At 41.7% G+C, this 26,941-nt stretch overlaps 1 protein-coding gene across 1 annotated transcript in view; it reads left to right on the top strand.

Annotated features, from left to right (window-relative positions):
- PCDH15 (protocadherin related 15) overlaps positions 1-26,941 on the top strand; it is a 1,763,546-nt gene that overhangs the window by 1,598,940 nt on the left and 137,665 nt on the right. Inside the window, exon 28 of the mRNA XM_075612935.1 lies at positions 25,730-25,945. Coding sequence (XP_075469050.1) covers positions 25,730-25,945 — 216 coding nt within the window. The remainder of the gene's footprint in view (positions 1-25,729; positions 25,946-26,941) is intronic.

Genomic DNA, 26,941 nt, shown 5'->3' with positions numbered 1-26,941 from the left:
GAATAATGGAGAAGGGTGAATATCCCATGCAAGCTGACATTGAAAATACCAATGCTCTTTTCTTCATAAACAGTTGCCATGTTACCAGAATAAGTTTATTCAAGGCTAGGAACACATTAGAGCGTTATAAATTAAAGATCTATAGGTTTGGTGTTACAGCTGGAGGGATGAAAATAATTTCAGTGTGGATAGTAAAGCAACATAATACTGTACACCATGCTTGCAAAATGTGAATCCGGAGTGCTACTGAGTACTATTATATGCTATATTATAAAATGAGGTACGTTTGTATTTTTCAAATGATCAAGTCCATATTTTAAACTTAAAAAAATATAGACATCAATTGGAATCTTCATTCAAACCTTTGGCAATGCCTACAGTATAGTATGACAGACATGGTATGGAACATTATACAGCTTCACCCCTGGAGTTAAATACATAGAGGGGGCTGTACACTAGTTATGGAGAGAGGAGAGAGTTTGTTTTTACTGGAGATTTTTCTTGAACAATGTGTGATAGATAACTTGTCATAAGAAATGTGGATAACTCATTTAGGTGTATGGTGGGAAGCAGAAAACACGTAAGATTGTGCGCATGGTAGGTCTCCTCATTTTAAGTAAGATAACCTGGGTTTAACGCCTTGTTTAGAAGGTAGAAGAAAAGAAATAGATGTAGTTATTATGCTTATTGTGTTTCTACTTGTGTTGTTAAGCTGAGGGTAAGATCAAAGAGGATAGCTGTATACACAGGCAAACCATGATGAATAGAGCACGAGAGAAATTAGAGGTTGATTTGCTTCGCATTCTTTTTCTGATGATCATCCTCTTTAAAGCTACAATTTATTTTGAAATGATTTTTTCAGATAATTTCTCAATTTCTATGCAGTTAAATAGAGTAATACTTCATGGTTTATTTCTCTGTAGCAGCCGTTCTAACCGCCTAGGTGATGGGCAGCCCTGGCCAGGGAACAAGGCCCCCCTCATTGCGGATTGGCCGCTGACACGGCCTGTGGCTGGAAGGGGAAGAACAAGGTGGGAGCTGGGGGGATTAAAGTAAATATGCCTGTCACAGGAGACCAGGCAGTTTACACCTTTTTAACCGGGATCATTCACTGAGAAAAACAAGATCAATAAATAAATTGAAGTTTATTTGCACAAATTCGCTTACACACAATGATACACAAAATACAGACAAAAAGACACACTTGCTGGGGGTCTGGGGTCGAAAACTAGACTTTCCTTTGTGCAGGGAACTCTAAATAAGAGTTTTACCCTGACCGGGATGCAATGTCTTGTATATAATGTCTATCCTGTTCACTTATGTAACTATGTATTTGTAACCATGAATTATTTGTCATCATAACTCTGTGCCCAGAACATACTTTAAAACGAGAGGTAACTCTCAATGTATTACTTCCTAGTAACCCATACCCCAGGTGTAGTCATTTAAAAACTTCCGGTCTCTCCAACTCGTCTTAGTCCTGTGCGTAAGTGGGCGTACATCCATGATCAAGTCGCTTCCGAGTGACGTCATCTTGGGGCAAGCCCTGCCTTCCGATAGGTCCTGCTGTCCCTCAATGCTCCTCAAGCTGGAGATCTAGGCATCCCATCCAGGTGCATGCGCGAGCGCACATCCGGGTCCCTTCTCTTTCTTGATGACGTCATCACGTGAAGGCGTAATCTTTGATTGGCCCATCTGTCCCAGTGTCCTGGTGTTCCAAAACATACCCGTTGTCATGGGGTACACAAAACGTCCTGAACTGCAACGTGTGCATTAAAGTCCCAATGTTGTCCTTCTTACACCATGTCTGGAGTCTTTGAAGGGGACATGTTGTGGTAATAGGGAGGGAGAAAAAGAAACCATAAGTGAGAGTCCGGTAGTGAAAACATACAAACATACTCCCATACTCCCCAGGTGTAAAAACATAACCAAAAGGAGTATAGGTGAGGGGAACAGAGGCAGAAACCAGATATAATGAAAAAAGAAGAATGTGTCAATTTTGGAGACATAATGAGGAGAAGATCAGCAGCAACAGCAGATTCACACAACTAAAGCTTCCTTGGCCTCCCATGATTAGAAAAATATTTTTATATTTCTCATCTAATATTAATTAAACTGTTTAGGGAGATATAGTCATTAAGACCCCTGGGATGTACGGTATCGAGCGTGAATGTCCAAAACGCTTCCCTTTGTAACAGGGCAGTGTCTTTATCTGTCCCAGAGAAGGTCTTTTTCACCTGATCAATGCCCATTAGTTTTAGTGAAGACACTGGGTGATGAAACTCTGTACAGTGATTAATCAGGGCTGTCTCCTCTTTTCTGTCATGTACCTGACACGACTAGGGTGATTTGTATGTTGAACTCAAAGTTCATACCACCAGTAAAAAATCCCTCTGTACAGGTATTCATGAATATGGTGAACAATGATGTTAATCATTTTTTTAAAATGCACCATAAGACATATCATAACCTCACTAAAAAAGAGGAAAGCTGTTTAAAAACTCTGAAGGCTAACCCCAAAATAATAATTAAAAAGTCGGACAAAGGGGGTGCCTTGGTTCCGCAGAATTATGATCAATATAGAACTGAAGCCTTAGGCTGCGTCCAGGCTTAGGCGCTGACCCGTGATGAGTCGCACTGACGCTTCTCACTGAGCCCCTGCAGCCGCAATGAGAGTGGCTTTAGCAGGGGTTCGCACACGCTTCCGCAAGCGTGCGGAAGCGTGTGTCTTATAAATTTTTTAGATTTGGCGCTCATGGGAGCGCAGGGCCGGTCACGTGAGCGGTTCGCCCAATGAGGGCGAACCAGCTCCGTGACATCACAGGCCCCCCCGACACGCCCCCGGACGGCACGCGGACCAAGGCCAGGGAAAGCACCCACTTTCCCTCAGTCCTATGGACGCAGCCTTAAGACAATTAGACAATTAGCCTTAAGACTTGCAAATTAACAGCAATGGGGAGTAATGTAGCACCCTCATATGCCAATCTATATATGGCTGATTTTGAAAAGAGATATCTACAACACTGTTTATGCTCAAAAGATCCTGTTTTAGTGCCGGTACATCGATGACTTGTTCATCATTTGGGATGGTAACGATGATGAACTCACTGATTTTTTTGACAATTGAAACAAATTCCAACTCCTGTGTTCTTCACGAAAAATTGGAGCGATAAGCAAATCTCTTTTTTGGATGTGCTCATATCCTTTGATGGACAGGTCTTACATACTGACCTATACAGTAAGCCCACGGATAGGAATTCAACCCTATGGGGGTCTAGCTTTGATCCAGTGTCCTTGAAAAACATGCTGCCCTTCTCTCAAAGATAAGGGCAACACAGGTGGTTGACAGACCCGAAAAATTGGATACAACACTTGATGACATTAAGACAAGATTCCTCCAACGTTTTTATAAAAAATGAAACATAGAAAGAGCTTTCCAAAAAGAGCGTGCAGTCAATCCACACAGGGATAAGGTCAAAAGAATCAACATAGTGAGCAAATTTACCACAGCCAGTAGCTTTATTAAATATAGTATTAATAGGCATTGGGGTCTGCTACAAAAGGATGAACTACTAAACACGGTGTGCAAAGAGAGACCGAGGTTCGCATACCAAAGAGGGCGTAACATTAAAGATATCCTGATCTGTGCAGATGATAACCAACATTATCAAACAACACACTTTCTCCAGTCCAAACCAGGGTGTTATAAATGCTATGGTTGTACTATCTGTAACAGTGTTAATACTGGGGATGAATTTCGTCACCCCGGAAGTGGGAAAATATATAAGATCAACCACAGAATTACATGCACTACGACCAATGTAATTTACACGATCAAATGCCCTTGTGGGCTGGTGTACGGTAAGACCAATAGAATGTTGAAAACATGTTTTATTGAACACCGTAGCAAACAGGAGGCCTGATCCTCTGCCACTGGGAGACTGGGGTGTGAATAAATATATCTACTAAACAGCGCCTCCACCTGGTTAGGATCCTCACATAGTAGGATAGCCCCTCCTAAGACAATAAGCCCAGTAATACACACACAAACACAGAGTATGGGGAACAGTATTTACTGTGAGGCAATAAACTATAACAGTAACAATAGCAGGCAATATATCTATATATACCAACCCGAGGAATATCCCCACAATACTTGAGTGCATGGGGCACCATTGTCCCAGTGGCCAGAACCCAAGGTCCTTTCCCACCACCGTGTGGGACAGTGCTGCCCACGTGAATGTTGGTGTACTTATGAGTATACCTTCCTGGGTGCCGCTGGGTAGTAATTGGCAACCGATCCATCTGTTCCAACGAAGATCCGCCTTCGCGTTGTGTGGCTTCCCGCATGGAGTGTACCACCTCAGAATAGTCTCTGACTTGGTTGGACCTGGTTCGGGCCTAGACGCAGGCCGCGCACACTGCGTGCGTCTGTCACATTGCAACTGATACTGGCACTAGCAGGCTAAGGGGAGCATCCCTATCTAAGGGGCCTTTCCTATAGCACCTCAAGCTATGGATGGTCGGGGCCTAACTGGGACTTGAAGGGGGTAATCTGGCCTTGTCCAGCGGAGTACTTCTCCCTGGACCTTACCTATCCCCTTGCTGTCTGGCTTCTGACTGGTATGCTTCCCTGAGCGTGCAAAATGTATCTATCTCCTTGCAGTAGATTCTGGGCACATTATTGGCTGAGTAGCGTCACCTGGTCCGCAGTCCCTTGGCATTATGGGACTTGTAGTTCCCCTGTGGACCTCCTCCTTTAATGGTTGCCGATATGCGCCATTCTGCGCATGTGTGAACCTTCTAATGGTCGCTGGGCACTCTGCTGCGCATGCGCAGACCTTCTTTCATGGCAGCACCCTGCGGCAGTGCTCACCGCAGGTCTCCGGCGACCTGCTCGCCAGCACCAACCTCCCTGCACCGGAGGTAAGAGGAGTGGGGATGGGGGAATGCGGCAGAACCGGTAGACCAGAGGGGACCTGGTTACATATAAATAAAGGGCACAGCAGGGAGCAGGGAGCAGGTGCGCACACTTTACTCCTGGCTGTGATGGTTTTCCTGCTCTCCTCTCCCTTCAACTGAAATTGGTAAGTTTAAAGGGAAGCATTGGCAAGGTCAACCAGAAAAGGGGAGGCTAGGAAGGAAGACGTGTAGTTTCGACTCTTTCCCTGCACACACCAAAACTGGTCAAAAGCTTTTGGCATACTTGCAGGCATAAGGAGGGAAAAAAGGAGCCACATTTGTGTTCAGCACTTTTTAAACACCAAGGCATGATTGGTGACGCATGTAAAAAACACAGGGGCATGGGTTGGTGGAAATATGACAAAAAATTCAGACATGGTATGGAAGCTAACAAAGGGAAAATATCGTGGGACATTAAGGTTGTAGACCTCTATTTAGTGCATATTTCTGGTGGAGGGGCGAGCAGCGGCTGTAGATATGCATGGCGATCTATACACACACACACACACCGGTGGGGGGGGGGGGAGTTATACTACCAGTAAACAACCAGGCATATGTTGGGTATTTAAGGAGTCCATGTGTAAGTATGACAGTTGACGTTTCTGGCACACATGCTCCTCGTATGGGGGCCAGCATAAAAGGACCAAATGTTTTAAGAAGGACACGCAGGGATTTAAGGGTACAGACTGAAACATTGACCAAGAGGACGGCGTCTCCAATAACCATCTGTAACGGATGCTCACTACAAATAGGACTTAGACCTCTGGGCTGAGGTGTGGATGTATATAACCACCGTCCCACAACCACTGGACCAGGTCCGGATTGCAGAGTCAGGGTCGTGTGCCGGGTTAGGGTAGGAGAGTTTAGGTGTGACACAGATGAGAACAGTCCAGACATTAGCCGCGCAGTGTGCACGCATGGGAGGAACGTGACGAGCGCGTCACCACCAGGTTTGATCACCCTGATGATGCCGCAGGCGCGAGTCTGTGTGAGCTTCCTCTTGCTGCAGCGTGCGCACACACAGACGGAGGTCCGCGTGCGTCCCTGGGATGGTTACGTGACGTGTCTGAGGGGCGGGGCTTAGCCGCAGACCTGACACTGTTGGAACAATGGCACCATAGCTGGCAAGGTACCCCAATAGGGAGGCAGCCCAGCTACTTATGGCTGGGTTTAAGGTGATGTTCAGGATTCCATTTGAATATCAAGCGTTATCAAATGGTGAACATAATTTGATATCGGTTAGGACCAACAGTAATGTAGCTAGGGAAAAAAGTGGAAAAGGAAGTCTATTTGGGGAGGAAGTCAGGTTCCTTTGCTTCCCCCCCACCCTTTTTTGCTAATCTCAGGATTTCCCCCTGTGTGGGGTGGTTCCCAGGCAACGACATCCTGATGAAGCCGGATACAGTCTTTTCAAACTGGGCGAAACACGTTGAGTGGTACCTTTTTGATCCTGAAGGCGATCCGTAGTTCACCAGCCTTGCAGCCGTGACTTCACACGCTCTGACGGGCGCAATAGAACAAGCTCCGACAACAGACTGCGAGTGGGGGAAGCTTGGAGAATCCAGGGGAGGCGGTGAGCAGTGCGGCCACCCTTCGTTTTCACTTATTAAGTGATAAATGCTTGTTTTTATCTTGCACATTGTAAGTGCGCATTTTATATTCTTTTTACATAAAGATTTTATCTATCAGCCTGATCGCGCTATGTAGTATTTTCTCATCTCTCCTATATACCATCATACCGCTGATTGTGCCTCTGAGGGGGGATCCTGACTGCATTCATTCCACATGGGTAGCAGCCCTAATTGCAAACTGCATTTTATTCATCTACATTGTGTGAGTAGGCTGGACATACGAGCCAAGAATATACTACATGCCACATTGTATTGTTCATACATCTGCACTTATATTGTGTGTTCTCTTTGTCTTCTTTCCCCTTATATGCTCCTCCTGGATTGTTTGAACATTGTCATACTCCTTGGAATCCGTGAAGCAGGTCCCACCAGAGGGTCAGAGCTGGGTTATTAAGATTAACACTTATTATTTTATATTATTATCACTATTTTTATTTGTATTTTTTTGATTAATTTTATTTAACCTCTATTATTATATTATTATATTTTCACTTTTAAGTTGTTTGCGCCTTTGTATTCACTTCTTCACAATATACTAGTATTTGTAAAATGCCCATGTTTCCAGACCTCTCCATTCAGTATCGTTTTGTTGGCAACTATTAGTATCATTATAGCTTAGATTTGTCTATGATTTCTTAAACCAATACGTCACAGAGGAGGCAGGTTTGTTTACCTTCCTCCGTGGTGCGCTTGTCTGTATAGATCAGCTGTTTGCTATTGCGCTAATATAATCGAACGTCCGTGAGAGGGGGCGGGCTGACTCTCATTGGCCGTGAGCACCGATACGTCATTGCTGAGGAACGGAACCATGGGTATTTAAACCAGTGTATTCATTTTGTATATTATACTCTTTGCCAAAGGCCTGTGCGGCTAAAACGCGTCAGAGTTCCTGTTGTGCTGTTTATTATGTGCCATTAAAACTTTTTGTACCCAGTACTCTGCAACCTCCGGTCATCTTTTTTTCCAAGGCTGTTGCACCGCCATTCACGACCTCTTGCATTAAAATTAAACAAACAAAAAATGTTGAAAAACAATCGATGTCTGATGGGCAAACTCACCCAAAAAACATCAAAATACTCCAATGCCCAAAGGCACAAAAAAACCCTATTAGAAACAAATAAATACAAAAACCATAAAAAATAGTCCTTACCTGATGGCACAAAAATAAAACCAGGTTGATGAGCAGAAGTCCAGGATCCTCCGTCGCTCCAAGAGAAAGTGAGTTTTCTTCTTTTCTTCTTTCTTGCAGTTGTTATCATGTCATCAACTAAAGATGATGGCTGGTCACATGGTACATCCACCAATCGGATTGGTGGATGTACCATGTGTCTATCAAATGTGGTGTCACAGGCCTTCTATATATGGTCTGTCACATCTCATTTCACAGGATGTGGACTTCCGCTCATCAACTTGGTTTTATTTTTGGCCATGGGGCAAAAATTATTTTTTTAAATGTTTTTTTATTTATTTTTTCTGATGGTTTTTACGTTGTTTATTTTTGTGCCATTAGGCATGGATTGTTTTTTTGAGGGGGTTTTAGCCATCGGGCAGGGATTGCTTTTTGTATTTTTGTTTGTTTAATGTTAATGCAAGGTGAAGAACAGTGCTTTGGGATGAAGCTGAGGAACATTGGTTAGTGGATCAAGTTGAGGATCCTTGCTTCCAGGGCAAGCTGAGGGATTGTGCCACAGTTGGATGAGGAGGATGAAAGCCTTTTTTGTGTGTGTGTAGAGGGGATGGTTGAAGGGGATAGTTTATATGTGGAGGGTGGTTAGGCCTTCTGGTGGGGTGATGGTAGGGTCTAACCCCTTTATTGCCCTAGCGGTTAGCCACTTAGGTAACGAAGGAGGGTTATTTTTGTATTTTAATTATTAATGTTTTTTTTTATATGAAATATTAATATTGATTGCCAAAGTAGCTATCAAGGCTCACCAATGAGCGGGTATAGTTATTCACAGTAAAAATCAATGGTTTTATGATTCAAATGTAATTTATTTGATTTTTTTTTAGTAAATACTGTGTGTATTTTATATTGGTTAATGCCCAAAAACACTCTAAACTAAATTTGGCTAATAGGGATATTGAGCACTAGTCTAGAGGGCGGGTTGATTGTTTGGCTTCCCGTGGAAAGGGGAGGGGGGGTGGCGGGAGGGTGTAACCCCGTTATTATTTTGCCGAATAGACAGTAAGATAATGAAGAGAAAAAAGAGAAAAGTGCAGGGACATGCAATTGTGTAAAACCTTTTTATTTATAAATAATAATAAGAATAATAGCATGTTCTTGTATAGCGCTGCTAGTTTTACGTAGCGCTTTACAGAGTCATTTTGCAGGCACGGGTCCCTGCCCCGTGGAGCTTACAATCTATATTTTGTGGGGCCTGGGACACAGGGAGATAAAGTGACTTGCCCAAGGTCACAAGGAGCCGACACCAGGAATTGAACCAGGCTCCCCTGCTTCAAACTCACTGCCAGTCAGTGTCTTTACTCGCTGAGCCGCTCCTTCTCACTTATTATTATTATATATATGATATTTTTATATCACTAAGGTAAGCTTTGCATTTATTTGTTTTTTAGTACACAGTTTTGAAATGGGGACCCCCTGCTTCCCCCTGCTACGCCTGTATCTTGGGGCTGTTTAAATGCCCTGGTCACACGTGCCATGCTGCGGGAGATTTAAACTTTCAGGAGATACCGACAACCCCTAAGGAGGTCTGAACATCCAGGAAGCAGGGTGTCCCCAGACCTGAAATTAAAGGGGTTCAGCTCTGGATACGTCCTGTTTCAATACTGTGTACTAAAAATAACAATGAAAATAGAGAGAAGCATGGACCCCCGCTGCATTAATCTGTATGGGAAATTCACTCTCTGCTGCACCATGGTTGTGTGCGGCGCACACAGGCTGCACTCCATCCGCTTCAAACTGAGCCCACACAGAAAGTAAATGACACTACATCTGTACTGTAAGTAGCAAGTTGTGTATAACAACTCTAATCATTGAAAATAAAATGTATATATTGAAACATAGGGAGTTCACCTCCCTTGTGTGCAGCACAAACATTTGAATGCACAAATGTAGATATGCTTATACCACTGGTAGCTGTAGTTGAACTCGTATTAATCACCCCACATGCTCCTTTTCTGCATTCTCAAATGAGTATGTGGGGGTTTTCATGGTTGCAATATTGACAAGATATGGCTGTTTCTTCTGATTACTTTGCATTTGGTGCAATGTGCTTTTCCAAATCCACAACTCTTGAGAATGTTGATGTTGCAGTAATATGTAATTATTTTTTTATTCCACAAACTTCATTTCTGCTATAAAAGCATATATTTTCAGAGAGCTCACCGAAGGTATTTAGGTTCTGTTATACTTGCAGAGAATGTCTGTGGGGAATGATGAAAGCTGCTCAAGCAGGTAACAGTGAGAGGGCTAATGAGAAAGCGGGAATAGATAGACAGGTAGATAAATAGATACAGTAGATAGATAGATATATTTTCAGAAAGATAGAATAGAATAATAGAATCAGCATACAGTAGCAAGTCATGATTTTTTTTTTTTATAGAGAGATTGAATGTTATAATACAAGGCATGGGACTCTGAGAAGACTGATAGAATGTATAATGGTACCATGGTTAATATATATATATATATATATATATATATATATATATATATATATATATATATATATATTTATATTGGTCAAGGGCATATTGTGTTTATACCTGAAACAACTTGTCTCAAATAGGCCAGTACAAACATTTTTGCAGAATTATATTTTGGTGAGTATAATTGGTATTTGTGCTTATGGGTTATATTTGAAATGCTGCTTCAGCAGCTAAATGTTACTATCAAGTACTTTCTCTCAGCCATGATTAATCCAAGACATCATGGATTCATATTTGCTCATTCATTCCGCACAACTCATGTATTATTTATTTTCTCACTGAATGTAATGGTGTCAGCATAATAACACTGTGTGCCAATAGAATGCAGGCACATTGATATAGTCGATGTTCAGTTGAAGATTCAGTTTTAATCTATTGTTTCCAGAGCCAAAAGGGAGATAAAGTTACTGTCCGGGATTAAGAAGACCATTGAAGATGTGGCAGTTCTTTACCTGTGCTTAAATAAATAAAAACGACGTGTTGTAAAACGTACAGCCATTTTGAATGTTTTTGGAAATAATCTTCTAACTCTTTTGTCTTAGTGTGCAACGGCATACTAAAGCACACTAGGGATGTACTTGTATTTTTGTTGTACATATAAAATGCAATGTACCAAAAAAAATTAAAGGTCACTATTACATGTCATTTTTTTTTACTATGCCTGCTACTTAAAAGTAGGTAGTTTTACTTAGAGAATGTTCAAAAGGAGACAACTGTTTGATATAAACACATGTACAGGAATATCAGCAAGTCTGATGAAACGCGTAGGGTTAATGTGCTGTGGATGACCTAGCGTTTGTTTAGCAAGTTGCCATCGCCTCACTCGAAGACTGCTACCATTTGCGGTCCTGCCACTTCTGCCTTCCTCCTTCCCCACTGCTTGGAACCAGGGACATCTGGTGTGTGTTCCCCGGGGGGAAGAATTTGAGAAGCCACTGGTGCCGAGAGTTGCTGCTGGACGGAGACTTACGAGGACCACACCGGTTTGCGGAGCAGCTGAGTAGAGGAGAAGTTCTTGCGGACCATTCGAAGCATGAGTATTGGTCTCATACATGCTTTTCTACCTTCATTGTTTGTGAGTTTAACCATTGAGTTTTTGGAACATTAAATCCATTTTTTATACAGTAATGCACTAGGATTGGGCGCTTTGTTTTTTCTTTTCTTTTTCTATGCAGGGATATATACATGTATATGAACGAAGACCTGTCTGGCATTTAATAGCTACGGTACCATCCTATCCTGTATTATATCTTTCCTTGTCTTTAATAACCTTACGTGTTTAAATCTTTTTTTCCTTTTTGTAACTGCTTTGGGAGAAAAGCGTTTATATAAATAAATGTATTATTATTATGTTTACACCATTATCTATAGTCTTTTAATGTATCCTTTAGAACAGGGGAGCACAATCCTTTCTCCCTGTACCCCCCTGTCTGCTTTCCCCCCCTTATCATGCCCCTCCTCTGTTCGACTCCCGCGTCAAATGATGACACAGGGTCATGTGACGTCACATTGCCATGGCATTGCGACGTTACAGTACGTGTTTGACGCAAGTTTGCCATGTTGACGCATTGCTGAAAGGAAAGGTACTTTACAGAGGCCTCTTATGATCCCAGGCATTTATTTTAAATGCCTTCGGGTAAGTGCGGGGCCTCTGTAACTGCCACGCCCCCCCGAAAATCTTGTGCCCCCCAGTTTGTGCACCCCTGCTTTAGAAGAATACTACATTGTTAACAAGAGATGACATTCATCTTTGTACTAGCACAGCCTCTGGTAAATATTATATTAGCTATAATGTTATATGCAAGTATTGTATGTTTTATGTAAGTGGTGATAATGGGATTGGCCATGAAAGTTAGTATAAACACATGGCAAAGTGTCTAAATAACAAATATATCAATCAAAATGTGCCTGACATTTGACGCTGATTCTAAAGGATATAATAGTTTGTTTAATACATTGACCCCAATGTCTGTGCAGATTCTGTTAGGAAAGAAGTGGCCATGTTGTTAAATAACAGGTGTTTAAAGATGAAAAATCCTTTGAATGATCAGTGTAATCTTATTACGTCCTTGTAAAGTCAGTTTCTCTCTCTGACCTCTATTGAAAATGATGGGAATCCATCTCCCCTATGCTGTGGAAAAGATTGATAGTCCCATGCATTTGTATTCAGATTATCTATTTTCTATACCAAAGAAAGAAAAAGGATCCCATTGTGAGCACTCAGTACCCTTTAAGGGTGATGTTATGTAAACAGAATTACTTAAAATGTAACTTAAAATATTGTGAGTAAAAATAAAGATGGTGAATAATTCAGATTGAACCTATTTTAGAAATTAAAAGGTTAAAACAAAACATTATTAAAGAGAGCATAACTTGGGATGCATTGCCGCTAATACAGTACCGGCAGCTTTTATTCTCACAATTCCCGCACGGCAGGATGCGTGCGGGAAGCGTGGTGACGCGGCTTGTTGCGGCGCATTGTGACGTCACAGTCACGTGCGCGCCCGGCTTCCCCGGCTTTCCCAGCTTCCCCGGCACCCCTGGAGTTTAAAGTGAGGTAAGCGGGGGTGCGGGGAAGCAGAGGGGCAGAGCAGGAGCCGGGTTTGGGGTCGGGAAGGGGGGCTAAAATGCGCCCGAAGTGGAGGGGGGGTGCGTGGAGGAAACGCGGCAGCGCGCGGTCTAGACTGGCGCCAGCCGGAGTAGATCCCGGCATGCCGCCGGCATTTGTGAGAATAAAAGCTGCCAGTACTGTATCTATCTGCGGTGACAAGGACCACTTTCCTCAAATATTGCCCGCTACTGTATGTAAATAACATCCATGCTGTTAGCGTGTACATGCCTAACATGCCGACGTACGTTTCACGCTTTCTCAAGGCAGGAAATAGTACTGGGCGTGTTGCTCCGTTGCGGAGATATTTATTTTCACATCAATTAGCATAGTTATTACCCAGTTAACCCTCTCGGTTCCTTTCTGGGTATGGTTAGGTCGGACTTCTTTACTTCCCCAGCCTAGAGGTTGGGCAGTTATAAATGGATATGTAAATGTTAATGTTGCGGTTCGATTAATACTATGTTAGTATTGTTTAAATGGTAAAACAATTATTAATGATACCATACACTTATAGGAGATGTATTCATTACGATCCGCAGATTCCCTGTTCCCCTCTCCCTCCATTACAGTATTCAATGATCTATTTTCTAGCATGAGGAGGAACGCTTCATAGCACATTGAAAAGGCACCTTTGAGTCAAGTAAAAAAATAAACTCCATTGAGAGAGACATGGATTTTTTGGCCTAAATTTACTAAAGTTCTAAACAGATATCGCTGTGTGTTAATGGTGTTTACCGCCATATTTATTTGCAGCAATGAGTGTCGGTTAAATGTAATGCCACGATAGCCAATTAGCATGCAAATGAGTATGCATAATGTAATTACATATGCAAGAACCTTAAATGTAACAACAGTATTGCAAATGAGCAAACCAAATACATGCAAAAGAAGAATGAAGAGCAAATTACTTATTCACATGCTACTCAGTAAACTCTGATACCTGGCACTATTGGTCTGCCACCAAAATATCGCCAATTTGTATCACCTACCTCAGGCTGACGTTAGTCCGATCTTGCCTATTTTATGTACAGTATATAGTGGGTACTGCAAACTTTGCCAAGCTAGGATGTATGATAAAAATACATAGTAACCATTTTTAATAAATTAATATAATAACCCCTTAGAAGCCCAAGTGACCAGTTAATCATAGTTCCATGACCTACTTGGGCGACTAAAAGCTTAAAATGTGCACCTACCCTTATAGACATGTGTTTTGTTTTTCTGTTATATGTTAACCCCTTTGATGCCTGAAGGCTTTCCTTAGCAATGCCTTGGAAGCCTCAGGTAGGGCCACCGACACAGGGGTTGAGCCTGGACAAGTGTCCTGGACCCAGAGTTTATGTGGGACATGGCCTGCGCTGGAAGTTGGCACCCAGGACTAGAGTTTTTTTCCTGCCCCTCCCCGTGTCGGTGCCCCACCAGTTTTAGTGATGCGTCCCCCCCCCCATGTCAGTGTCCTTGCGAGCCCTCCTGTTTACACCTGTATTTCTCTCCCCCCTCTGTCTCTCACTCTTCTCCTTTCTCTTCCTTCCTGACTCACTGTCCCCTGCCTCTCATGCACTGTCTCTCCTCTCCTTCTCTCCCCCTTCTGCTATTCCTCAACTACCCCCTTTCACAAAATCCCACTCCTCAACTACCCCCTTTCACAAAATCCCACTCCCTCAATCCCCCGTCACACTCATATCCCCCTCCTCCTTGGGCCACACAGGACTTCCTGCAATACCCATACTGTACAACTTCCCCACACAATAATTACCGCCCACCCCCCCAAATACACACACAATATCTGCTCCTAATACAAAACAACACTACCCCCCAAATACACACACCACTACCCCCCAAATACATGCACTGCTACATCCCCCGATACAAAAACCACTACCCCAAATACAGACACCACTACACCCTCCCAGATAAAAAATACCCTTCCCCCAGATACAAACACCAGTACCAGCCCCCCATATATAATCACCACTACCCCAGATACAATTACCACTATACCCACAGATTTAATTACCACCCCCCTCAGATACAATTACCACCCCAAATACAATTACCACCACAAACCCCCCAAATACAATTGCCACCAACCCCCCCAAAATACAATTGCAACTTAACTCTGCTTACCGCCACCGGGCCCCAGCTCTTTCCAACTACTCCCTGCCTTTTCCCACACAGGGCTTGACTATCTCCCGCTGGTGCATGCGGAAAAGCTGGACCTGACTTCTGGCTGCACTCTGCTTCCGGCACAAAATGGGAGGAGAGAGAGGACAGCATGGGAAGAGCCAAGCAGTAGCTGGGGATAGCCAGGAGCCGGGGCCCAGCGGCGGCAGCTGGATGTAGAAGTTGGGCCCAGCCTCTGGCCAGGCCAGAATTCCAGCACTGGCCCCCCACAGCCTCCTGGCCAGGGACACATGTCCTGGAACTCCCTCCCCCCCCCTCACATTCCCACCCCTCATCGGTAGCCCTAATTGTGTCTAGGGGGGTAGAGGGGTTGGAAGTGGTGTTTTTTTCTTGGGGGGGAATGTATCTGGAGGAAGGGTTTATCTGGGGTGTATGTAGTGGTGTTTGTATTTTGGGGGTGTAGTGGTGTCTATCTGGGGTGGTTTAGGGGTATCTGTATCTGGGGGGTAGGGGTGTGTGTATCTGGGAGGGGGGGTATAGTAGTGCCTGTGTTTGTGGTGGGGATAGTGGTGTTTTTATCTGAGGCAGTGTAGTGGTATCTGTATTTGGGGGGGGTGTAGTTGTTTCTGTATTTGTGGGGATAGTGTGGTTTTGTATTGGGAGGGGAATTGTGCGCATCAGGGTTGTTAATTATTGTGTGGAGGGGGGTTATATGGTTATTGGGGTAATTGTGTGTGTGGCCAGGGGAGGAGGGGGAAATTAGTATGAGAAGGCGGGGATTGAGTGATTAGGGGTAATTGAGTTATAGCAGAGGGGGAGAGTGAGAGGAGAGGGGGTGTAAGAGAGGGAGGGGGGAGTGAGCGAGGAAAAGAGGGGGACAAAGGGTGGAAAGAAATACATGTGTGAACTGGGAGAGCTTGCAAGGTTGCCAATATGGGCGAAACTCTAGTCCTTATCCCCAGGAATTGTTATGGTGGCCCTGGCTTCAGGCATGAAAGGGGTTAAATCATTTTTTGCCATAAGATTTTCTAAGAAATCCTTTTACATACACTGTACAGTAACTCTATGGTAGAAAACTGGGGTATCACCAATCAGCCGTACAGTGGGTGTCCAAAGTAGTGGGATCCGCTGTTTAATGATTTCACATCTTAATGTTCAGAGGGTTACTGTGAATGCAACGATCTTTTCCATTTTACCACAACATTTTGGGAGGTAAATCTCCTTTAGTTACCTGACAAAGGGAGGTTTATCAACCCGATATGTTGTGTTAAAAGCTCTGTACATTAAGATGTGAAGTCAATAAACGGCAGATCCTGCTACTTTGGAGATACCTCTGCTGTGTAATTACTTCATATTTATTGTACTGCTGAATGTGAGCAGTGTACACAGGACGCTGCTTTGCCTTGCTTCTTGCCCCAGAGAAAAGCTGATTGTGACCACAGTAGAATTATATATTTGAGTGTGCTGGTTAAATAACTGGTTTGTGATACACACACACAGCGGATTAAGGCTGATTTCTATGAGTTAATGCCTATTTGTATTGCTAGTGTTATTTAACACTGAGTTGCCACTTTTTTTGGTGTATGCAAACGAGATTGAATATCACTATACCATTATGAATACCTACTTCTTAGTAAATATAGTAGAATTCTGAAAATATCGCTCCAATCCCAAGTTTTTATTACAATATTTTTTAACGCACCAATATAAAAGTTTCAAAAATGTACACAAATGTGCCGCATGGAATATATGTTATTTGGTACATGGATTAAAGCTCAAGGGTTAAAGAATAAGTTAGGAATAAGTTGAAACACAAACAATGAAGTAATTCTTCAGCTGGTTTATACTAATTAGTAAGATGCGAGCCATACCAAAAAATATGCTCACATAAAGGGACAAAGGAAATTCAAAACGGTTATAGTCTCCCAATACATGTGAGTGGCATACATTTAGTAACTTGTGATTGGATAGAGTGATACATCTGTGATTTATGCTAGTATCTGATAGGACAGAAATTGCATCTCCTAATGTGGATTAGTATTGTGTGTAAAGAATGCGTATGTTAATATAGTGGTTGTCTTAGAAGAGAAGGTAAATTACATAATCTTCCGCATGGAATACTGTATATGTTATTTGGTACATGGATTAAGGTTTAGTGAAAGTTTATGTGCAATAGTTCCCTGATCAGTGCTATTGTAGTTTAATTAGTACTCCCCATTGGAATATACAGTAGAGATCTGCTAGGCAGCAGTAGTGACATTTGAGTCACATATAAACTAGAAAGTGGCACAAGCAGTATACATAAACGGTTTTGTACATGTACAAAATATAGTGACTAACATATGGTCACTTTAACTACTGCTGCATGCAATATAACACTAGTAAAAAAGAGAGAGGTACTGCCTTTAAATTGAATAGACTCTTGTGACCTAACAAACATGTCTGCCAGCAAAATAACATTTGTTGAAATATTTGTAGTTTTCATGCTTTATTGTTCTCTGGTGCTTTTGCAAATATATTCATGCTGTTTTATACATTTTGGAAGTCTACACTAGTAACTGTCATAAAGAGTTGCTTTCCATCTGCTCTTAAAAACTTCCATTTTTTTGCGTTTTAGAAATTGGAGTGCATTAATAAAATGTCAGTTGTTTGTTCTGAAAAACAAAGGGAACAGACAGACTTTGGACGGTAACACTTATTTACAGCCTGTTCTGAGTATAAGATCTAATAATAGTATCTAAAACATATTCTAAAATTATACATTTATTATTAATGGTTACTTTTACAATATATTTTCTTGACTGCTAGTAATATTCTTAAACATTGCACTGATAAACTGGCACCAAAATCATCAATTGTAATCTCATGTGGGCAGGGACTGTGTCTGTAAGATTCCTATTTACCGCACATCGGACACTATGCTGTAATTTGAAGCACTTTGAGTTCCATTGGGACAATACATCAATCTTTGCAAGTTTTGTATACAGTGTGTTCATGATGTATCTAAAACATACCATATTGCATGTAAACATCTGTAGTTTACATGACAGTTTAGTGTTCATGCTTTTGATAAGCCTCATCATTGTTGCCATCAACTGCCCCACTGGAATTCCTATCTGATGTGTCTAACTTTCATAGCAATATTTCTTCTTTGAATGTAAACAGTAGAGATGGGCAACATTTTCACAGAAATTCAATTCCATAAGTTTCTTTCAGCATCAGTCTCAAAAAGGAGGGAGAGGGTAGAGACCTATTTCAGTAGCATCCCAAACACTATATATTCCCTCAAACCTCCCTCCAAGTAACATATGTTAGTATATTTACTGGAAGAGGTACAGGTGTCAGGCCGGACAAGATCAGAACCCACAACCTCTGTTATTCGGGACAACAGTTCTATCAGTGTGAGCCAAACCAGATGCTGAGTATCACCACTTTTATAACATACTTTTGAGCTCTAGTTCTCACTGCTCATACCTGTAGCCCCCTCCACTGGCATCCCCTTCTTTGTTGCCAGTTCAATGTTCGTTCTGCAGAAAAAGGAGCACCCACGATATGCCTGGGAGTTACGTTAAAAGCCAGTTACAGTGGTGCTACCTAGCAGCAGATTTAGCTCACTACTTGAGGTGCTTCCTGGAATTGCAGAGGCTTTGGTTTTGATCTTGTTGGACCTGACACCAGTAACCCCTTCCTCACAAGGTGCATTAGGTTTGTCAATGTAGTTTTTATGGAACCCCATTTAGGAAGTATGTGGTATGAGTAATTTTAAATATACTTTGCATATCCTTTTTGAGCACAGGTGTCTCTCCATACAGTATGTTATTTGGAGGGAGGTATGAGGGGATATATATAGTGCTTGAGACTTCTAGTTAAATAGCTCTCCCTCCTCCTCCTCCACCTCCACATCTCAGTCTCTGGGCAAAATAGATTTGTCAAAATCCACAATCCGATTTTAGATCAAATCCAAAAGGTGGATTTGACAAAATTAGGGAAGTACGGATCCGAAGGTGGATTCAGATGTATCCACCCAAGATTTTTTAGTGTTAAATCCGTCTACAGATTTCCGCGTGTATCGGATTTTGGTTAAAAAAAAAAAACACTGCGGAAAATCCATGGCTCAGATTTTGACACTTTTGCTCATCTCTAGGAAAGAATGTGCTGTTTGTTCTTGGTGACATCAACCTCAATTGGCTTGACCATAAAAAAAACAACTACATCTGTAAAAAATTGAAATCACTAAATCTATCCCAACTAATTTCTCAACATACTCAGTCAAATCTAAAATCTTGTAACCACAGTTAAATTGGATTGTATCCTCCTGTCCCAACAGAATCCAATCCGTTAGTATTTCACCTGACTTTTCAGTGATTATTGTGAGGATTTGCCATCCTGGCGGTCACAGACCATCTCCTCACCCCAACAAGCCTTCCGTGACGGACACTCAGGATGCGCGGTTTTGTGGTCGTAGTACGCGCGTGCAGACCTTGCGCGTCCCCATCCTCCGCCCATGGATTTGGATCCTGCCCCCCTCTCTGATGCACGATGGATGCGTTCGGCCAGCCTCCCTGCTGATGGGCGGTTCAAGCCCCACCCCCGCTCTGGTGAAGGTCAGGACTGGCATGGGAATGATGCACGTTCTCGGCTCCGCCCCCTGACCTCCGTGACACGCGCACGATTGGTCCCGTCCCCTCTTGCCCTAAGAATCGGCGTGGGAGTGATGCGTGCTCCAAGCTCCACCCCTTGGCCTCTGTGACACGCGTGGGATGATGCACGAGCAGTTCCGCCCTCATCCCCAATTAGTCTGCATCATATGGCACGCCTGTGTGCACCAGCAGCCTGTCGGTGCTTACTTCCTGGTTCTGCCCTGCCTGGCTATTGGAGACTCCGCCTTTATATACCTTCAGTCTGCTCTCATTCTTTGCTGAGCATAGTCTAGTGTGACGCCGTACCTTGCTGCATTCTAGCTCCAGACCTTGTTTTGCTGATTGACCTCTTGTTGTCTGACCCTGCTTGTCTCCTGGATTCCGCACTTTTCTCCTGATCCGGCTTTGAACGACCATTCTCCTGTCTCCAGTCCTGACCTTGGCTAAGTACTCCAACGATCCGATATTCTCCAATCCTGAACTTGGCTACGTACCCCGACAATCCGCTACTCTCCAACCCCGAACTTGGCTACGCACTCTGACGATCCGCAACTCTCAAATCCTGAACCTGGCAAGTACTTTGATTATTCTCCTATCTGTAATCCTGACCTGGCTTGAACGACTACTCTACATCCTAGGGGCGCTTGCGTGGCTGTGAGTCGGTGTTAACCAATTCCCTACCTCAGCACCGCGGTTGCGCTTCGTTTGTGGTGAGCTACGCGTTACAATTATACAGTAGTGTATTGTGTATGTAAAATCTAGCCTACAGTATGAAAAGAAGGTAAGGGTGGAGACTCTGATACTGAAAAAAACTATATATATTCTGGTGCTAAAAACAGGTAAAAAGGGTATCCGTAAACCCAAACAATTACATAGAAACAACAATAACCTGCAGCACTCAGAAAAGATGTCAAGGAAATGGTATGCTCAACAATAATTATTTATCTGATGCAGAGTGACATATACAAAGACAGAATCAATCGTTTCTGAAGGTTAATTCCAAAATGTTTGCATCAGTTTTTAGAGGGAGGTTTGAGGGGATATGTACCCCTGCACTCATATATGTTAACAAAAATCGTGCTGAGATTTACGACCTTAGTGATGTCTTGGGGAATGTATTGGGGAATAGATTAAATTAATTGGCTCTGCTCATGATGATTTTGAAAATTACAGATAACTTCAAAATACATGCACAAGACTCACAAAAACACAATACTACGCTGACAATTTATATGAAAGTGTCAGAATTCTGGAAGATCATCAATAATATATTTGAGGCTTATAGCTACCAAAAACCTTCTAGTTTCAAAAAGGATAATCACAGTAATTGCAAATGCATTCAATTAATACTTGTGGACTCCTGAAGCCAAGACTGTGCGCACCCCTATATCAGTACCCCTTACTATGCTCACGAATTTCAATTTATCCAAGTACCTGAAAAGGAAAATAGATTATACAGTGAATCCCAACACAAAAGCTTAACAACCAATGTGGTCCTGACCAATTCCAATCTAAATCCCTACAACTTAGTCCAACCAGTCATTGCTAAACCAATTGCCTCCTTAATAAACTCTATTTTGTCTTCCAGCCATACCCCTAAAGCCTGGAAAACTACCAGAGCTATCCCAGTCTTCAAAAGTGGTGAAAAACACATTGGCCCTTATTCTGTCAAATGCAATAAGCGCAGATAACGTGCTAGCGCAGGGAAAGCCCCATTAAAGTCAAAGGGGCTTTTCATGCAATAATACATCACCTGCGTGTATCAAACCTTACAGAATAAGGGCCACTATCTCCAACTACAGAAATATCTCTATTCTACAGTACCTATACTTTCCAAGATCATGGAAAAGTGAGTTCATTTCCAATTGAAAAACTATTATGAGGTTAAATTTCCTAAATATTGTACTTGCTTTAGAAGCGGAATGACCTGAGATGGTGTTAGCTCCATCCCCAGTCTGACAAATGGGTTTTGCTCAGGCACAACCACATTTCAGACTCTGGATGTAACTTTTTAGATGCGGTTTGCATAACGGAGTTACGAGAATTGCAGTTTTTTTTGACAAACCGATCGGATTGGCTGAGTGAAACTGCTTCTAAAAAAGAAAAAAAGCCTTTAAGACACGGATTGAACATGAGAGAAAGGCTTAGCAAGCCAATCCAATTATAACGGGTGGTTTAAAAGCAGTTTGACACACTTCAGATTTATGAGAATAGTCCAATTTGAATGTTTCATTCATTAAACATGTTTTTAACTGTAACTTAAAATATAATTATTATTTTTTGCCCAGGAAATAAAATAAGAGGTATTTTTCCTGGTAAAATATTTGATAAATAAATACATTGTTATTCCTTAAGCTCTCTTTTTAGATGCTCACATTGTTTATTACTACAGCTGAACCCCAATATAACTCGGTCCTCTGGGTTATAACCGGGGCCGCGCTAATTTAAAAAAATTGCTGCCGCGCAACCGATAGGAGGGAGGAGGCAGGAGGCAGGAGTGAGGCGCCCCCAGCAGCCAATCCCCACCACGATCCCCCCAGCAGCCCCAGCACTTCCCCCAGCAGCCCGATCCCCACCACAATCTTTCCAGCAGCCCCAGTACTTCCCCCAGGAGCCCGAACCCCACCACGATGCCCCAGCACCACCAGAGGTAGGGGGGGGGGTGTATGTGTGTGTATGTGTGTGTGTGTGTATGTGTAACGTTTGGCAAAAAAAAAATATGTCAAATATTCGGGGTCCACGCTCACACCGCGTTATAGCAGGGTTGAGCTGTATTACTTTTAAAGTAGCAGTTTGGGAACAGTGATACCCACCCATTAAGAGTAAAACTTGACAGATGTGCAGTCAGACACAAATCTACCATATAATGAAACTAGAAAGATTGCGATCAGTTATTAACAGGCACCTCTAATGGCTTATTAATAGTAATAGCAATACTATTTGGTTGATGCTCATCCCAGATATGCTTCCAACAACCAAAATTGGAACTTAACACAAGATATTTAAGGTATATTCATAAAGGAAATACACATGAACATTAAAATCCTGTAATTCATTTTTCTGAATAATGGATTGTATCTGTCATGAGAAAAAGAAAAAATGTGCACAAGCGCTAAAGACTAAAACACCAGTGTGACAATTGCAAAATATATATATATAAAGGCTGCCTAGTAATACTGTCAGTACTGACAGAGAAAGTGAAAGTGAAAACAAAGAAAAACCTGGCGCCAAAAGTTCATTGGATAATCCTGAACTCCTCAGGGGATCAGCACACTTGCTTGACAGGCCATATAGGGGAAAAAACACAAACAGACACAGATCATAGTGCAACACTGTAGGGTTAAAACAGGTCTATACTAATACACACACTGCACATATAACATAGAGACTCCTAGTGACTATAAAAACTATTTATTAAATAAAAAGAACTATGCCATAAAATGGTTTGGACAAATGAGAACACCGCTGGTCATCCAGATATGAAAAATCAGAGCCCTACTTACAAGCAGCAAGGCAAATACAGGCAATGCAACAAAGAGTCTTCCGGCTGCTGCTGATGTCTTTGCAGAGATGTGATTCCTGCTGCACCGTGACTCTCGTGCTGACTCTCCCTCCAGGGGTTAACAGGAACAGTGGCAGTGTTGGAGGCCTGCTTGTGGGGCTCACAGCTCTCCTCCACGTGAGGCTGCTCTCCTCACTTCCTCCTCCGGTTACACAGGCTGTCTCAGCGTGCCTGCACGCGAGTGTGCACGTGCCCTTAAAGGGACAGTACAAACGTCCTGTATGCCAAGAACTAACGGCTGCAATGGGGCTCAAATGTGACCAAGTGTCCCAAAAAGTCCAATACCAAGCTCAAAGTGACTGTGTCACCTGCCCTACGCGTTTCGTGGATGTTACTCCACTTCCTCAGGGGCTACAAAGACTGACACTGAATGACATGTACATATACCCTAACCAATTAAAAATTAATTGCCCAATTAGGCTGTATAGCCTGCATGTCATTAATATCAAATCACTACGTCTCTAACAACATAATACACATACAATACATTAAACAACATTAAAAACATTCAGATATCAACTGATAACCATATATCCCAAAATTGAGGCAAGATGTAATATCATAATAGGCATTGATATATACCAAAATGCCAAATTGTGGCCAAAGGATAAACAAACCTGCTTAAGCCACTTAGTATGCTACTGCTGGTACAGAGTCAAATGGATAAGGTGTCATCCATTAAGTAATGGTTGCATTTAACTAATGTTTGTTTGAGCCATTTCATCTACCTAAAAAGGAGCCCAATTCAAAATCAATATTGAGCCCATATGGGGATAGAGTCTTAAGTTCATAGATCCAAAAGGCCTCCCTCCTATTGATGTGTTGAATGTTATTACCACCTCTCCAATTGGGTGTACACAATTCAATAGGTTGACAGATAAGGCCCTTTGGATTTTTGCCATGATGTACCAAAAAGTGGTGGGACACACTGTGTGATGTTAAACCCTTTTTGATGTTGTAGATATGTTCATATATACGTCTTTGAAACGTACGACCAGTGCGACCCACATATTGCAGGCCACAAGGACACTGCAACATATAAATGACAAACTCTGACTTACATGAAATATGTGACATGATTTTGTAGTTTTTGGCGGTGACATTAGATTTGAATTCTGTGCTACAACAGCTGTACTTACAGGCTATACATTTACTGCATGGTTTAAACCCATTTTTAACCTGATTGATGTCATGAAAAACATCTCAATTCATTTGTGAAAACATAATTGGACGATAAATACATTTGGAAGTTTTTCCTTAATACAGAAAGTAGAAACAGTAGATAATCAGATCTATTTTTATTTGCCCTAACGTGAAACCATTGGTCTTTAATTGTTAATCCTACTTAGTTACAGGCAAAATTGTTTACCCTTCCAACAAGCTGTATTCCTAAAAGAGGGAACCAGACATGTAGCCGAAGTTCAAGCTTTTGCTTTGGCTACAATATTACCTGTTTTTTTGCATGCAATGTTTGAGGGTTAATTTTCAAAATGAGCCTCAGTGATGGAGCTGTAGCTTTCTGTTTATTTCGAGTGACCTATCTCCCCCACCCCGCTTAAATCTAACTTTTATCCTGTTACATGTAGAACAGTATGCTCTTATATACAGTATCTGTTTATTTCAAGGATGGATTGGTTTTAACATCCCATAATCATAATATAACCAAAATATATCTCAAAATAACTATGAATTATTACATGCTTTTTATAGCAGTCACTCTCTTTCAGGTCTAGCGGCCACACTAAGATCTAAGATGAATACACATAATTTTCTTGAACACAATATTGACTGGCAATACATCATCTGGCTAGAAACCCTAAGGAGAGAAATGGGAACCACTGTTCCATAGTTATAAGTGGTAATGCTAGCATGGTACAATATCTCATATTTTGTCACAGGTCAAACTTTGTAAAAAGTCTCTGGAGAAACTCTTTGAACTACATTGACATACAGTATATAAACTGGTTGTAGTGTTACACAAAGGGGCATGCATGGTAGTGAACTAATGACACATAGAATTAATTAATTGAATTATTTTTTTTATAAATAAATTGAGGATGGCCATGTCAACATGGATATTTTATTCCATGCAAATTTGAACTTACAGGGAGGGGTAAGTGTTTTTTGACTTACAAATGTCTCAGTTGTATGTACTAATAGTTAAACTAGTGTGCCCGATCTACAACAGTTTTTGCAAAATTGAAGGCTGATCTCTAGATTCTGACATTTAGAGTGCTTGACATAACTATAATAAGAGGACATGTTTGTTAAAAAAAACAATATTTGATATCTTAAGTGGATAATATAGTTTTGTTGAATATACTACAGTAAGTTTTTATTGTGTTTGTTGGAATGTCGTGGGCTACATTATACTAAATGAAACCTCTACTTAAACAGTTTACATCTACAGAACTAGCCCACCTAACACGAACCATCAATTACTAGGTATGGGATTAACAATGACTCATGTCATAGTTACTTTCAGTGCATTTATGTATTTAATGTAGTGTATTCTGTCTTTTCATTTCAGACTACTGATAAAGACACTGGGAACTACAGCGCAAATAGTTATAGACTAATTGTGCCACCAATCAAAGATGGCAAAGAAGGCTTTGTTATTGAGGTATATACTGGTATCATCAAAACTGCAATGCTCTTCAAAAACATGAGAAGGTCTTATTTCAAGTTTGACGTGGTTGCCACAGATGATTATGGTAAAGGGTTAAGCAGCAGCGCTGAAGTAATTGTAAGTATTACAAAGTTAAAATACATTGTCTGTGTGGCATTATTACTTACTTATTGCAGCTTCTCTTTTTACAATGTTGCACACATATAGTACGTCAAGATGGGTTAAATCTGGCAGCAAAGGGATTTAATCAACCCCACTAAGTAGATATCACTACTGAATAATTTATGTAATATAAATCCAAAGAGAGTAGAAAAAAAGGCTCTTGTAACTACCATCCCACACTTGACCTGACTACCAATAGAAAAGTCTGTCTAGCTCCAAATATCCCATTGGTGTTCTATTTTATCAAGGGGCGTGGTACACCAGTATGCTGCATTCTTTGTGTTGCACGCTTCAGGTGACTTGTACTCTGACCCAATATAGCTTCTGGTGATTTGGAATGAAAGGGATAGGATACCAGTAGCTCAAAGTGAATGAATATAATGGCACAACTACTTTAAGATATCTTCTGTTTCTGAAACATACATGGATCAGGTCTTCATTTGTAAATCTAAAACACAGCCTTTCAAGGCAGGAAACATATTATTTATTTTCAAGACTAAAGCTCTCAGAATATCTTAGCTTTTAGCTTGAAAGGCAATTTTGTTTGCTACCATGACAGCACATCATGTGTTACCTAAGTGATGGCTGCTTGTCAGAGCTATTGATTTCAATCCAAGAAATTGAGCCGGGCGTTCTTGATATCCAACTTCCTAGAGGGAGTTTAAAGTCATTCTGAAGGAAGTAAAAACCTTGAACTTAAATTAAATGTTACTGATTGCTCTTACTCTCATAAAAGTAGAAATATTTTGAGGTATTTACAACAAATGTAGATGTTTTATCCTGAAAGTGATGTAAAACTGCAGTGGAGCAGCGCTAAAATATATTTATTGTGCAATAAAGTTTGACTCCACCTGTTTAACATGCAGTTAATTGCTTGATAAATATTGGAACTGCAATGTCTCTGTACTTAATGCTGTAGTAATATGCGTGCACAGTATTACTTTTACTGTG

Source organism: Ascaphus truei, chromosome 8, assembly GCF_040206685.1.
Source record: "Ascaphus truei isolate aAscTru1 chromosome 8, aAscTru1.hap1, whole genome shotgun sequence".
In the NCBI taxonomy this organism is placed as follows: Eukaryota; Metazoa; Chordata; class Amphibia; order Anura; family Ascaphidae; genus Ascaphus; species Ascaphus truei.
This window is presented reverse-complemented; position numbering and strand designations above follow the sequence as displayed.